The sequence below is a fragment of the Aspergillus pseudotamarii genome (genome assembly GCF_009193445.1).
Source record: "Aspergillus pseudotamarii strain CBS 117625 unplaced genomic scaffold BDV38scaffold_3, whole genome shotgun sequence".
NCBI classification, from domain to species: Eukaryota; Fungi; Ascomycota; class Eurotiomycetes; order Eurotiales; family Aspergillaceae; genus Aspergillus; species Aspergillus pseudotamarii.
The window spans coordinates 836,017-850,043 of NW_022475017.1; the positions used below are offsets into that span (position 1 = coordinate 836,017).

The following is a 14,027-nucleotide window of genomic DNA, read 5'->3' on the forward strand; positions in this document are numbered from 1 at the left end:
AAAAGAGTATCCGTACACCTGATCAAATGTCCGATGGGAAGTTCCCGATATGTCATACGATGGTCAGAGCATAAACGGTTACCCTAATAAACTAGGCTTCGAGCCTTCGACCCCTACTCTCGGCGGCTCACTGCCACCAATAATAGTGGTTAGAATCCGACAACCTAGTATTAAATAGCATGATGATGGAACATCAAACCCGATTGTTGGGGTGTTTGAAGGTTGTTCGAGTGAGAGGAGTGACCCTCCTTAGTCAGCGGCGTCACATCAGAGCTCAAGCCACAAACATTAGAGTCTCAGCCACAATTCATATCAGCTGCAGCCACAACATGGAAATCAATCAGTGGAACGATAATACGAGCTCTGGAAAGCTTCCCTCCCCGACATATAATCAGTCTCTTTTACAGAATTAATCATAATAATAATAATCGTATTGTTTGCTTCGTGCACAGCTGAATTTTCTGCGGCACCCAGGCTCAAACATCTCTATCCTATCTTCGGTGACGATTCGAGGTGGGGCACTTTTGACCGATTCAGGAAAGAAACGACATAGATTACTACATGGGACCGGGGGTACCTCTCCGTGTCGTCGATAACGCTGATCTCTCGCCTACGTTCGCCCTTTGCAATTTGATTTTCCTCGGATCGGTGCGTACAATCCAGGGCAACCAATACTCTATACAAAATCGGACAACAGTTTCTTCAGAAACATATATGGAGTGGTGACTGATTATTGGGATTCAGTGTTGAAGTGATCGCCAGATTCAGTTCGACTTACCAGCCCGTTTGATTTTAAGATAACCTCCTGGTCGAACAACCACCAGCCACCCTCATGTCCTATCCGCCATCTAGGAGCACCGCCTTGTCTGCCCCGGGCAAGGTCCTTCTTACCGGTGGTTACCTCGTTTTAGACCGCAATTACACGGGAACGGTTATCGCACTCGATGCCAGGATCCACGTTATTGTTCAACAATTGAAAAGAGGTCATCGGCGTGGTACGTCATTCAGCTCAGTGAGGGGGGGTCCAAATACGGAGGCAGTTGAGGACGGAAGTATTGTAGACAACAAGGATAACGAGGACATCGTGGTTGTACGCTCGCCGCAATTTGTCAATGCACTGTGGGAGTACGGTATACAGCGTTGTGAGAATGGAGGTGGAATCAAAGTAATCCAAAAGAACGAAGGGTAAGAGAGTGTTTTCGACCGGTACTGTTCAAAAACTAAAGGATCCAGGCATCCTAATCCGTTTGTCGAAACTTCTCTCAACTACGCTCTCACCTACATCAGCTATGTAGCCGACTCGAAGGACTTTGGGTCCCTCTCCGTGACCATTCTGGCCGACACTGATTACTATTCTGAGACCGCCTTCTCTAGGGCTTCTGAGTCCCCTGGAAGATTTGTGAACTTCGGTGTTCCTCTCCACGAGGCCCACAAGACAGGACTGGGTTCCTCCGCGGCTCTAGTGACAGCTCTAGTATCGTCCCTAGTCATTCACCGTACCCTACAGCCAGACGACCTCGGAGCTTCTCGGGACAAGCTTCATAACTTGGCACAGGCTGCCCACTGTGCCGCTCAAGGTAAAGTGGGATCCGGGTTTGATGTGGCTGCTGCTATCTACGGATCTTGCCTATATCGCCGATTCTCTCCAAGCATTTTGGAATCCGTCGGTGACGCCGGTTCGCCTGGGTTTGAAGAGCGGTTGTTTGCAGTTGTGGAGGACGCCAACCCTAAGCATCCGTGGGATACAGAGTGCTTAGATTTCGGCATGCGACTTCCTCGAGGCATGCAGATGGTTCTGTGCGACGTTGAATGCGGCTCAAACTCCCCTTCGATGGTCAAGAAAGTGCTTGAATGGCGAAAACAAAATCAGCAGGAAGCCGATCTTCTCTGGGCTGCCCTCCAGTCGAACAATGAAAGGCTCTGTCTTCAGCTCAAGCAGCTAGCCCAGAGCCCTGACCAAGAATCGCCCGAAGATTTCAATGATGTCCGCAACCTCATCCAGCGCTCACGCAATCACCTTCGCAGCATGACCCGCAAGGCGGAAGTCCCCATTGAGCCGAGAATACAGACAGAACTGCTTGATGCAGTGTCAGCCATTGACGGAGTGATTGGTGGTGTGGTTCCTGGTGCGGGAGGCTATGATGCGATTGCTGTCTTGATCCGCGATGACCAGGAGGTACTTAAAAAGTTAAATGAGCTCTTCGAGAACTGGGAGAGTAAGGTGGAGGACGATTTCGGTGGCAAGATCGGAACTGTCCGGCTCCTCGGTGTGCGTCACGGCTCAGATGGAGTCAAAAATGAGGGTCTCGATCAGTATGCCGGCTGGATCTAAGTCGACAGCTCTGTCCACATGCTCGCCATGCACAGCTACTAACCCAAGTAGACATGACATTCGAGAGTTACTGTGCTAAACGGCAAAGAATGTTTATCCGACTCAGCATACATTACATCTGAACTCGGCGCTAATATCGATTTTGTGCAGTCTTCTCTATTATCCTTTCTGTTAGCCCAAGCATTCCGTTACGAGCGATGCCAGTGATGAAGAGCATTTCTAGTCTAAGCACGATTATGACCATTGCATCTTTCCATAAGATAGCCTACGCAAAATGATAATGCAATAAAGCTAGTAGACATTTTGTGAACCGAGGCTGTCCAGTCTCCCTTCAATCCAAGAAAAATAAGAGAAAACAGAGAGCGTCAAATACAATCAATCTTACATTCATCTAGGGTCAGTGTTAGGATAATTGTTACTGCATGTGCAGACCCGTAATCCAAAGCCAAGTCAAGCAAAAACCGAACTCTACAAACCTACAAACCACGACTGCGTGCCCTTGAAACGCTATGATGCGTTTTCATTCTTGCTGGACGCGGTCGGCCCTGGAAAAGATATAACCAGACCCTTTAGATACCGGAGACCACACGACTCGGGATAATCTATTATTATTATCTAGCCAAAACCAACCACGGTCTGTATGAACCAGTGCAATATATCGTCAGCAATCCCATACAGAATGCATATAAACGGCCCCTGTCACTCCAAATGATAATAATTAGGCATATCATATTGCCACTGCTACCGGCGTCGAGACGATGCTTGTGGCAGTCGGGCGATCTATGGACGTACCTGCCTGGCACTTTCGGTAAACTTTTATTCTCCACGATTATGTTGATCGTATGAGCATATAGCTCTTCGGTGCTCATCTAATCAAACACAGCAGCCCCATAAATTTACAATCTTACTCCCTCCTTCCATAGACTCAGCCCATATCTTAAACCCGAACTTCGGTCCCAAAACCTCACCCCCGGACAATTCCCCATACCCCGAGAATGGCATATAAACCCATCCTACAGAAACAAGCAGTGCTCAACGAGCTCAATTCTATCAAATCATATACCTCATTTACCATACTGTCTGCTTTAGGACAGAAGTCGCCCCCAACGACCACCACACATCACCGATATGCGTTCGGTTCCCTTCAACCCGAACTTCTATCATAACCCCCATCCCCGATTCAGTCGCGGGGGTATCGGGAGATTGGTCAAGGTTGCTCTTCTGGGGACTTGTATTTGGGCTGTTTCGAAGAAGGTAGCTATGAGGTAAGGGATTTGAGTGTTGCTTGTGTGGCTTCTATTTGGAATGTGCTGATTATGGGAGTTTAGTTCTGGTTCTGGTTCTGGTGGTACTAGGAGTATGTCTCAAGGGGAATCTGGTTTGGAGGGGAATTAGGGTCTGGTTCTTCCCCCCGAGGGGGGGAGGGGGGGGGGGGGGGCGGGTTTGCGAAGGAGGGGAGGGATTTAGGTTACGTCTTCAGTCTTAGCACATATCTTTGTTGCTTTTTATTGTTATCGTTCTGCCTTGGTTTAGAATAGGTGATGTATGGCTGCCAAAGCTAGAGATGTCTTGTTTAATCATAACAACAGTTCAATTCATTGGGCCCGTAAGCGACATAAATGTCATCGTAGCTATAAACATAAACGATATAATTATTCAAATGTACATATGTACAGCCATGCAACATATCCATCGCATGAAAACATCCCCTGATATCATGGGTATCCGGTAAAAGCAAGTATAGGCAGTCCAAAACGCCTTCGCAATATATGTTTCTTTTCTAGTTTTGAGGTTCTATTCAGTATAGAACAGTGAGTTGATGAGTTTCAACACCGGGTAATCCCTTATAGCTGACTCGGCAGGTAGGACGAGTATTCCTGAGAGTCCTGGGGGGCATGTTCGGCGATTCGTTCCTCGACTTTCTCGTTGTTGTTGAGGATACCGTACTCGGCTGCCTTGGCCTCGATTTCATCGTCGGAGAGCTTGGGAAGTTCTTTCGCAGCACGCACATAGCTCATCTTCTCCACGTATCCCTTGGCAAAGATCAGGTCGATTTCTTCCAGACTACGACCTGCAGTTTCTGGATAGAAAAACCAGATGATTGGAATGAAGACCGCGTTCCATGCAGCGAAGAACAAGTATGTGCCCCAGCCGATATGTTCCACCATGACAGGGGTGATCATAACCACGGTGAAGTTGAACAGCCAGTTATTGCAGGTGGAGATGGCGTTGGCTTTGGCCCTGGTCTTGATGGGAGAGAGTTCAGCAGGATAGAGCCATGGCAAGGGCAGCCAAGTGGCTCCAAAGAAGCACATATAGAGGAAGAAGCCGAAGACGGCACCCTTTGCACTTTCTTTATCGCCAGGAATAAGACAGGCGAATACAATAATCATTGCTGCGCACTGCCCGTAGCTGCCTCCCAGGAACAATTTACGGCGACCAATCTTTTCGATGAAGAACCATGAGAACGTTGCAAAGATAGCGTAGCAGATCATGTTGATACCGCCGATCAAGAGCGCAAAATTGTGAGATTGGCCAATAGATTGCTCAAGCAAAACTGGGAGGTAATAGATGACAGCGTTGCAACCGGAAATCTGCTGGAACATCTGCGACGACGAACCCACGAGCATGCGGCGCAGATGCTGAGATGGTCCACCAGTAAGTAGATCGCTGAACTTGGCTTTCGTGGCACCCGAACTGTCTCACGGTAAGCTTCAAAGGTCAAGTACATATCATGGAAGAGGAAGACTTACGCTCGGACGGAATCAAGAATCAGATTCTTTTCCGTTTGAGTGTGACGATCCTCAATCTCTGTGCCAGCTAGCGCGGCGAGGACCCGCTCGCCTTCGGCGACTTTGTCGTGGGCGATGAGATAGCGAGGTGACTCGGGCAGGTAAAGCATGCCGACAATGATAATGATACCGAAGAAGACCTGGAACGCGATCGGAAATCTCCATACCAGGTCTTGTGGTCCGTAATGTGCACCATAGTCAATCCAGTATGCAATAGCCGTACCTATGGCGATAATACCACCTTCGATGCAAATAAGAAGTCCTCGATTGCTAGTCTTGGAGCATTCGGCTTGGTATGTGGGAATTGTTGAAGTGTTCATTCCATTCCCAATGCCAGTAATAACTCGACCGAAGATAAATTGAAGAAGGGGAAGCGAGCCTGGCATGGCAGACACCTGAATAACGACACCGACAATCATAATAGTGGCACCGGCGATAACCATCCACCGTCGACCCGTCCGATCACCAAATAGCAAAGCGATGATCGCACCGAAGAGACAACCTACATTGGATGATCAGCTTACTCGATCGAAAGGGAGCACTGCTAGGGCCGCATTGCGACTTACCGACTTCATAGACTGCAGTTACGGTAGCCTGCATTGTATTGTCGTCCTTGGTTGCCGTGAACATGTCATTAAAGGCCGGGTCTGAGATGATGCCCGACATCACACCCTCTACAGCCATGGTCAGCGTAACTTCCCCTAAATGTATGCAAGATGTAGAGACTCACGATCATATCCGAAAAGCAAAAACCCCATTGTTGCAATGGTAGAGACTGTCAGTGACAGTTTCCGCCCTGACATCCCCGCATAGGTGGGAGGCGCCATGATGAGAATCCTATACTACGCTGAAGCACAATGCACAATATCTGGGGTAGAGCAGTAATTAAATTGGTATAATATTAGGAAGAGGTTGGACCGAGAAAGAAAACTTATGTACAGGACGATAGGATCAGACAGATTTTAAACAGGGACGGCTCCAAGTCGACAATCGTCGACAGAGATACTGTGTGCGGTAACCTGTGGCGTCACATACCCCAATGGGGGAGGAAGACCCTATGGGGAGAATGCTTTCCACCTCCACATTGATGGAGACCATGGGGAGTATTGCCCTTGACATCATGGCAGATTTCTTTGACTGGAGGAAGTCATGAAGGGCCACTTGGAAGCACCATAGAGAGTAGAATCAAAGGTAGGAGTGGACCTGCTAACCATCGCGGTGGGATGGCAATGATGTAATACCCGTTCACAGAACACTTTAATTCCACCACAGTCACGAGTCGTCCCCACCGATGGAGACAACATGCGTGAAAAATTTTTGGCTCGTCGTCCAAATGTCGGGTTGCATGAGTACTTGTCGACGTCAAGTTTTTCAAACCCGAACTAGTCACTATCATTGGTCGCAATGGAAGCCAAGTGAAAGCTTATTTATTAAATGTCAGTCTTCGGGAACCCGAACCCGTCAAGAAACAGAATATCTGTGGTCGTCCGCCGACCACCAGTGCTGGTCCTGATCAAAAGATTCTTGGTCAAAAGATCCCTCGGCGGGAGCTGTGTTAAACGGCTTTATTTCACATGTTTGTGAGTAAGCTGGCAGGGACGCGTTGGCGTGTTGTGCATAACAGGATCGCAGCGACAGTGGAACCCTGGCGATCTTCTGCACGACCGGCGGTGCGCCATGTTTAGACATGGAAAACACAAACTGGATGCGTCATTACTACAAGTTTTTCTCGCACTAAATCACTGATGGACTTACATCAAGCCAATGGTACACTCTTGCGCTCTTATACTCAGTGCTAAAGTGCATCCAGTTATCTTCAGAATGGTCCTGGCAAGTGGGTAATGTCAAGTCGATATTCAGCGTCATGCCCTCGGACGTCGCGGGTTTGTCCTCGCACTCCGAAAGCACCACACTCTCTTGTACACCAAAGCTGCTCTTTTCTGAAAGGTGGTCATCATCTTCACCAAACCTATAGGGCGGCAAAGTGGGTACAAAATCTTCGGCCGCTTCATATAAGAGTCTCCTCTTGAAAGGCCCTAGGCAGGAAACCAGACCATCTTTTCGGAGGAACTGAACGTTCTCTGAAATATAGATTTGCAACCCATGGAACCTCGAATTAGCCAACTCGGCAAAAGACACGCTCACAGGTAATATATGACAGAGAGGAGCGCCTCTTCTTGACATGAGGATGTCGCATCGAAGCAAACGCTTCCAGGCCCGAGCAATGTAAACCGGCTCTGCATCCTCCACGAAATCCTCTGCCGGACAGTGGATAGCAGCGATCGGCATGTTCTGGACGATGTTATGCCTGAAATGGCCTGGGAATTCTAGACATGCTCGGACATTGTATCGAACATGGCTTCGTCGTACATTAACAGATTCCGGCAACTGAGGGGGCAGTATCATTTCGAAATTATATGTATAGGTACCCGGAGACAATAGCTGATAATCTGGCGCGGCGGTACTTTTGCATCTCGAACATAACTTGTTGGTGATGGTGCCCCACAATCCGCATTTTTGGCGCGATGTATTGCATTCCGTACTACCCGTTTCCAACATTCCTAGATTTTCCTGATCGGCGTGGTGTTGGGATCCGGTCCCTGAGATATCCGGACCGAACACCGTCAGGGTACGATCTGTGATGGTCTTCGAATCGTGAAGACCTACGTTCTGTTAGACTATTCTCTGGCGTCTTTGTCGTAGAGCGGTTCCTTCAACTGCATCTTGGGTTTTCTTACCATGTGGCCAGTGTACATGAGAAACCCCGTGAAAATTGACTGTTAATCTCTTCACCATTAATGTCTCCTTCACCTTCAGCTCACAAGAACCCCTCAGGACAGCGGGTTTATGTGTGTATGTAGGTATGAACACCGCAGGCTCGGTGAAACTGATAGTGAGCTCAGGCTCACTGGACTTAATCCGGGCCATATAGTCGGAGGTGTGTAGCGATGACTGTAGCATCATCAAGAAATGGATGAGATGAGAATGCTTGAATCAGCGAAAACCAAATTACTTAGGAAGACATCGTCTGTAAATAGTGGTCGGAGTGATAGTACAGCTTGCAGCTTAAAAAACAATGCTCAATGCTGTTGGGGGCTTGGGCATATGACCTGACCAAATCTAGACCCAGTCCAGACTTTGGATTGCATCAAAAGATATCTGCCGCGGAGACTCTGCATATCAGAAAACCAAGAATTACATGTTAGCATCTGGGAAGGCCCACTTGACTTCAACTAGACGTTTAGTCGGCCCGGGTACCACGGCCGAGGGATCTCAAACGGGCACATCTATTTCGACCCAAGGTATGACAGGCAAATGACCCTTCATTGCGATCGGATGATTCGATACCTTATTTATTTTCTGTGTCCAATTCATTGGGACGAACTGTCTACTTTGCTATTGTCACCGCGTCCCTCAGTTGGGAGTGATGTCACGATAGTCAGGGGTGTGCAATGTGACTTTCCAGTTATTAGACCGCAGGAATCCTGTTGTGGCGATCAGGCGATGATAGAGCTAAGGTAAGGAAGTACTGAAATGCTCTACAGTTCAGACATTCCAGAAGGCAAGGGACCCACCGACTCTTATCTGGACCCCGTTCGACCTTTGCTCATCCTCTATGAACATGTTCGAGCTTTAGTCAGGTGAGAGCAGAAGATTTGCCTGGCAGGTGACCTGGCAGAAAAAGAAAAAGCCCATTGTTGTAAGACGTTGATTGCTAGAGCGGTTGAGTGGCGTGAGAGCATCCCTGTCATAGGATTGGCATACTACTATCTCCCGTCTAGGATTTAGGCCCTGAATGTTGTTCTGAATTACACGGCAGTGACATCAATGTATATGGCCACTACGAAGCATGAAAGCATATGAAGAATGAATCCCTTGGGTTCTATAATTGGTTAATATTCCCCTTTTTCTTTCTTTATAGTGGAGGATTAATATTATACTTTCGTTGTGCATATTCAGTATGGGTGCCTTGTAGATCAGGGAGGCACAGTATTGAAAAATTTCGCGACACTAAGTGGAGACAGTCTAGCTTGGCCCTACTCACTAAAAAATTATTCAATTGTATGACTGATGAGGCGACATATACAGTACACTAGAAGATCAGGATTTTCGGCAATTTCTTGCGCCATTAAGATAGCCGCTTTACCCGGTTCTTATCAACCTATAAATAGAGAATTTAGTGGAATATCGGAAGAAAAAATTTTATCTTCCAGTGATCTAGAAGATCGCAAAATCATTGTAATTTGTCACGAGATCTTATTAGGGTATCGCGGCATCAAAATGCCTCACTCTTCTAGGTAGATATAGAATCATACAGACCCCTAAATTTCCGAGAAGCGCATTCTCTTCTTTTCGGACGGGGATTTATTATCAATCAAACAACTTACATACCACTCTTACGGCTCAAGACCCACTTATCGGTTGCTTATTTCGATTTGAGTATATAAGGCGTTGATCAAAACATCACCTGACATTGTGAGCTGCTTTCCCTTACTTCATCTAAGTATGCCTTCTTTGAATCGGTGAGGGTAGTTCGCCAGATCAACTCACCCTGTTAAGGGATTCGCAGGCTTTCAGGTGTCAATCCCGTAGGTATATTTTCTGGGGTTTAGAGTTCAAGTCAAGCATGAACATCCTTTACCGTATGCAAATGCAAGTACAAGAATCGTTATGAAAACGGTTCCTACATCAATGTGCGCTGTCAGAAACCTTAGATCCGGATTTTATCAATTGCCCGGCAAAGAGTAATCAAAGTATTCCAGTATCTTGAACAGAGCAAGGGGTCTTTAACAAACGAAGAGCCACCATGACAGATTAATATGAAACCAATCACTAAATAGGATTTATCTTAATCAGGAAATAGACAGAACAAAAAGACTAAGCTACATATGAACGGTTGAGGAAGGGGCATGCTAAACCTACGAAGCCATGACTCTGGAGTCCAGATATATAACAGCGGTCAGCGAGGCCTCTAGGCACTTCCAGCCGCAGTCAATAATTTCTCCAGGCTCTTCCCGACTAAGAAGAGTTTATTGTTGGCGATCAGCACTTTGTTGAGTCATAATGATACGAACAACCACATTAGCTTCAGTGTGTGTGGGGGAAGAATGTACATTGGTCAATGGGTCCTGAACTAGGTACGGGGTAGGTAGCATTCCAATCCTCCTTACTTGATCTCCACTTAGAATAACAAACACTGACTCTTTGGCCAACAAGAGATCTTCATATCTGTTTGGCTGCCTGCATCCTTCTATGCTTATGAATTCTGAGACCATGAAAGGGAGGCGTGATTCTGATACTTAGGTGCTTACACCCAATTACAAAAAAGAAGAGCTCATTGACTGTAGGAGCATCCTCAGTATGAGATTACAGAACCACGGGAGAGACAGCCTCTAGACCATTATTAAGCCTTTCATCTTCTCTGCGATCTGTCTGAAAGGCCATCCTTAACACGGACACATTATATATTTCAAAGCGGTTTCCTAGGGTAGATAGCCATTCAGGTGAATAAACAGATCGAACTGTGAGTTACTTACTACAGAATATCAGCAGCTATCGTTGAGGCACGTCGGATTGTGTATTGTGGTGTGAAAAGCTTAAGGAATCCTCCCTGCTCTTACAGTCTAAACTCTTTCTTGAAGCCGCATGGTACTTAAGAAGAACCCTGCAAAAGGGCTCAAAAATGAGAGACTTGAAATGGCTGATACTGTCATAGGCCATGAAGCACTGAATTAAGTAGAAGAATCTAATTGAAACGAGCCAGGAGTCATTTGCCTCTCGCGGGATCAGAGCTACAAATCTCCACTGCCCTATGACGTAGCAGCAGTGGTGGATAGCCCATGAAAAAGAAACATAAACATTTCAAAGCGCATATAATGGAAGCCTCTAATTGAACTGGCCGTGACATCATCTGTGAGACCTTCTCTAGAGCTCATACTGTCCTCCGTAGTACAGTGTTTAGGGTAACACGCTCGGCAATAGAAGCCTCTGATCCCGAAGTGCTACTTACAAATGCATGAATGAAGGGTAGATCTACCAACCTAAATTGGGGACGCTCTGCAGAATCTAATCTTAAATTACGCTTGTTTCAAGCACCACACTGATTTTGGAAAAGGGTGTATGGGCATAATTTCCCAAGGAATACTCCAATCTACTTACAAAAGTGGAAATAGAAGATTTAGCCGGCTCAAGGATTGAATGAATTCTAATTTAGGAACTTGTTTGGGGTGCACCTTTCATGTGCATGTGCTGTGGTATCCTAGCTTTTTTGATTTGGCAAGATACTCGTAAGACAATAAAAGCCAAAGCATCTAAATCAGGAGTTCCCTAGGTCGAACTAGTATTTCTAACGGACAAGGAAAAGCTTTAATTTGCTTTTTCTGAGCTTTGGTCAATCTATCACGGATACGGTTGGCAAACGTCAACCAGGTTAGTTGATAAGGAGTGTTATTTAGTCGAGTGATATAACCCTAACTAAACCTTCTATATGTCCCTGGAGCTGTTTCCACTCAACACAGGTAACCCATCGTTACTGAACGATGTTTTCCTGGTCTGATGTGCGCAGATAAGCAAGATATGTAAGTTGAGAATAGCTTATTTCAACCCGAGGAAAGGGTTTAGACAAAACCACGTCATACATATGTCCGTACAATTTCATGCTGCAGGATCTCCGCACGCGCCGAGCCGATCGGCAATCAACCATCACGCCCACATTGCCCTATGTGCCATCCTCTCAAGTGGAATGAAGAGAAGAGCGAAAACATTCAAGGAAGAATATCCACCGTTAATCTAGATTGAGTGGAAACTGTCATTCAAAGAGGTTATAGACCAAAGCTACCAAGGTACTAAAGGACAAACTTACTACTAGGAAGGACCAGTAAACGACTCCATACGGCAAGACTAGCAAACCAACCAGATCACCGCCTTTCTTTCCCTTTTTCTCCCCTTCTTTCTCCGCCCCCAGTACCAAACTTCCTCTTCCCTTAGACTCTTACTGGCAGCTTGCCGGGGCTCAAGACATCTTGCCCGTTAGCAAAGCGTCTCCTCTCTCTCCGACTAACTGTCTCGCCTTCTTCCAAGAATTCCCCTCGCCCCTCCCATAGTTACCTACCGTCTGTGTAGTACCGGGTACAAAGTACACAAGGCACAACACCTCGCTCACTCCCTACTCCTCTCCTTTATCGCCTGTGTTTCGTCGGTCGCATGGCCCCCTTCATCCTTCTCCCGAAATAGAACCACTCCGTTTGGTTCCTCCGTTTGGCCTGTACCTCGTTTTTACCCTTCAAGTCAAACCCACTCCCGTCTCCTTTCTTTTAGCCGCGGATCGCTGGCTCATCCTCCTTCTATCCTCTCGTTTATCGTTCCTTCATCTCCATCCCCCACTTGGCAAACAACTGTTCCGCCATCCTTGTCCCTATAGGGGTAGAATAATCAATTAATCACCCTTTCCCTCGTTTAACACCCCGACCGTCCTCACTCACCCCCATCAAGCTGTCACATTCCATCATTGTTTCCTCTTCCTAGTGTGAGCGGCCATCGGAGGTTGTCTAGTTCAAACATGGCCTCCAACGATGACAATGTAAAGACGGACAGTCTGCGACTTGGAGATAACAACGAGCATTCAGTCCCTACCACCGCTGTGCACTCCCAAGAATCCAATGTGCAATCAGCCTCCACTCCTGCTTCAGCCCCAGAATCGGCAGCGAACCCGCTTACTCCTGGCCATGACGAAAGTACCCCCAACCAACATATAGTGACCGAGACGTCCGACGCACAGCCTCTCGTCGGTGGCGAAAGCGCTCCTCCACCCCAACCACCAAGTGATGCGAATACTCCTCCGACTCTCAATGCATCCGCCGCTGAGTCCGGGGCCTCGGCCCCTGAGGCGCCTTCGGTGGAGCAGCCATCGCAGGATTCTGACGCGAAGGAGGAAGACCAGGGCCCGTCGCTGATGATTACATTGCTTTTGACATCAGGTTCGCGGCATCCGTTCAAGATCGATGGAAAGTATCTCCAGAAGCGGTCAGTGAATGTGGAAAACAACGATCCTTTTGCTATGAGCGTATACACGCTCAAGGAGTTGATCTGGAGGGAATGGCGACAAGGTATGTATTGGCGCAGACAGCTATCAAGGACCGGGCCGGGTGAGATCGGCTTAAAACTAATGTGCGCATCTATTTAGATTGGGAACCGCAACCATCATCCCCGAGTTACATTCGGCTGATCTCGTTTGGTAAATTGCTCGACGATAAAGCGCCTCTATCAGGTATGTTATATGTGTACGAAACAGAATATTACCTGGCGAGGTGCTGATTCAGTTCCAGACTCCAAATTCAGCCGTGATGCCCCCAATGTGGTGCATATGACAGTCAAACCCCAGGAACTTGTCGATGAGGAGGACGCCAAAGGCTCTAAGCCACAATACCCGCGGGAACGTGAAGCCAGTGAACGCAGCCCGGGGTGTCGCTGTATAATCCAATAAATTCATTGGCTCTTGTATTTGCACATACCAATGATGGGGGTTGCAGTGGTCTATTAAATATCGCAAGAGGTCTTGTCTAATTGGCTTACTCTTGGGCGCGATGGACTCATTATGCCCATACCCCCATCCGTCTATCTTGTTTTGGGGTTTCCCTCTTTCATTTGTGAGCGCTTTGGCATGGCCATCGCTCTGTGGCCTTGATGCGGGATATCTACTTGGCCATTTGTGACCGTAAACAGGGACGGCGTTCCGGTTATTAGTATTTGCTCTTCCAGCACTGAGGCATTTGTGTGGTATTCTTAGTGTGTTCTGGTTCTATGGTTTTCATTTGTTTGCATAACCACTCGAGTTGCTCGACGCTGCTCTTGCCCTTCACCCCGTTCGTATATACCCTATTTCTTTGATCCGCCAAGCTGTTGTT

The 14,027-nt window shown here is 47.3% G+C and overlaps 4 protein-coding genes across 4 annotated transcripts; 2 read left to right on the forward strand and 2 right to left on the reverse strand.

Annotated features, from left to right (window-relative positions):
* The first annotated feature begins 571 nt into the window (after nucleotides 1–571).
* On the forward strand, nucleotides 572–2,638 carry erg8 (phosphomevalonate kinase). Its single transcript, XM_032064204.1, has 3 exons — nucleotides 572–648; nucleotides 753–1,185; nucleotides 1,234–2,638. The coding sequence occupies exons 2-3, from the start codon at nucleotides 833–835 to the stop codon at nucleotides 2,330–2,332; spliced, it is 1,452 nt and encodes a 483-aa protein (XP_031919103.1). The 5' UTR covers nucleotides 572–648; nucleotides 753–832; the 3' UTR covers nucleotides 2,333–2,638.
* A 1,140-nt stretch (nucleotides 2,639–3,778) lies between these two features.
* On the reverse strand, nucleotides 3,779–6,268 carry BDV38DRAFT_96438 (putative MFS monosaccharide transporter). Its single transcript, XM_032064201.1, has 4 exons — nucleotides 5,855–6,268; nucleotides 5,691–5,798; nucleotides 5,086–5,626; nucleotides 3,779–5,029 (listed from the first exon to the last, which is right to left on the reverse strand). Exons 1-4 carry the CDS (start codon nucleotides 5,949–5,951, stop codon nucleotides 4,177–4,179), a joined length of 1,599 nt encoding a protein of 532 aa, XP_031919104.1. The 5' UTR covers nucleotides 5,952–6,268; the 3' UTR covers nucleotides 3,779–4,176.
* Nucleotides 6,269–8,029, reverse strand: BDV38DRAFT_96602 (uncharacterized protein). Its single transcript, XM_032064202.1, has 2 exons — nucleotides 6,880–8,029; nucleotides 6,269–6,825 (listed from the first exon to the last, which is right to left on the reverse strand). The coding sequence occupies exons 1-2, from the start codon at nucleotides 7,681–7,683 to the stop codon at nucleotides 6,586–6,588; spliced, it is 1,044 nt and encodes a 347-aa protein (XP_031919105.1). The 5' UTR covers nucleotides 7,684–8,029; the 3' UTR covers nucleotides 6,269–6,585.
* A 4,226-nt stretch (nucleotides 8,030–12,255) lies between these two features.
* Nucleotides 12,256–13,734, forward strand: BDV38DRAFT_96418 (uncharacterized protein). Its single transcript, XM_032064200.1, has 3 exons — nucleotides 12,256–13,229; nucleotides 13,307–13,390; nucleotides 13,449–13,734. The coding sequence occupies exons 1-3, from the start codon at nucleotides 12,683–12,685 to the stop codon at nucleotides 13,604–13,606; spliced, it is 789 nt and encodes a 262-aa protein (XP_031919106.1). The 5' UTR covers nucleotides 12,256–12,682; the 3' UTR covers nucleotides 13,607–13,734.
* The last annotated feature ends 293 nt before the right edge of the window (nucleotides 13,735–14,027 follow it).

Excerpts from the sequence above, each read along its gene's own strand:
- erg8 (XM_032064204.1), top strand. The coding sequence starts at position 833 with ATGTCCTATCCGCCATCTAGGAGCACCGCCTTGTCTGCCCCGGGCAAG. Across the intron at positions 1,186-1,233 it reads GTAATCCAAAAGAACGAAGG|GCATCCTAATCCGTTTGTCG; the intron begins GTAAGAGAGTGT and ends TAAAGGATCCAG.
- BDV38DRAFT_96438 (XM_032064201.1), bottom strand. The coding sequence starts at position 5,951 with ATGGCGCCTCCCACCTATGCGGGGATGTCAGGGCGGAAACTGTCACTG. Across the intron at positions 5,799-5,854 it reads TTTGCTTTTCGGATATGATC|AGGGTGTGATGTCGGGCATC; the intron begins GTGAGTCTCTAC and ends CCATGGCTGTAG. Across the intron at positions 5,030-5,085 it reads ATTCTTGATTCCGTCCGAGC|TTCGGGTGCCACGAAAGCCA; the intron begins GTAAGTCTTCCT and ends ACCGTGAGACAG.
- BDV38DRAFT_96602 (XM_032064202.1), bottom strand. The coding sequence starts at position 7,683 with ATGTTGGAAACGGGTAGTACGGAATGCAATACATCGCGCCAAAAATGC. Across the intron at positions 6,826-6,879 it reads GAGTGTACCATTGGCTTGAT|TTTGTGTTTTCCATGTCTAA; the intron begins GTAAGTCCATCA and ends TGACGCATCCAG.
- BDV38DRAFT_96418 (XM_032064200.1), top strand. The coding sequence starts at position 12,683 with ATGGCCTCCAACGATGACAATGTAAAGACGGACAGTCTGCGACTTGGA. Across the intron at positions 13,230-13,306 it reads CTGGAGGGAATGGCGACAAG|ATTGGGAACCGCAACCATCA; the intron begins GTATGTATTGGC and ends GCATCTATTTAG. Across the intron at positions 13,391-13,448 it reads CGATAAAGCGCCTCTATCAG|ACTCCAAATTCAGCCGTGAT; the intron begins GTATGTTATATG and ends ATTCAGTTCCAG.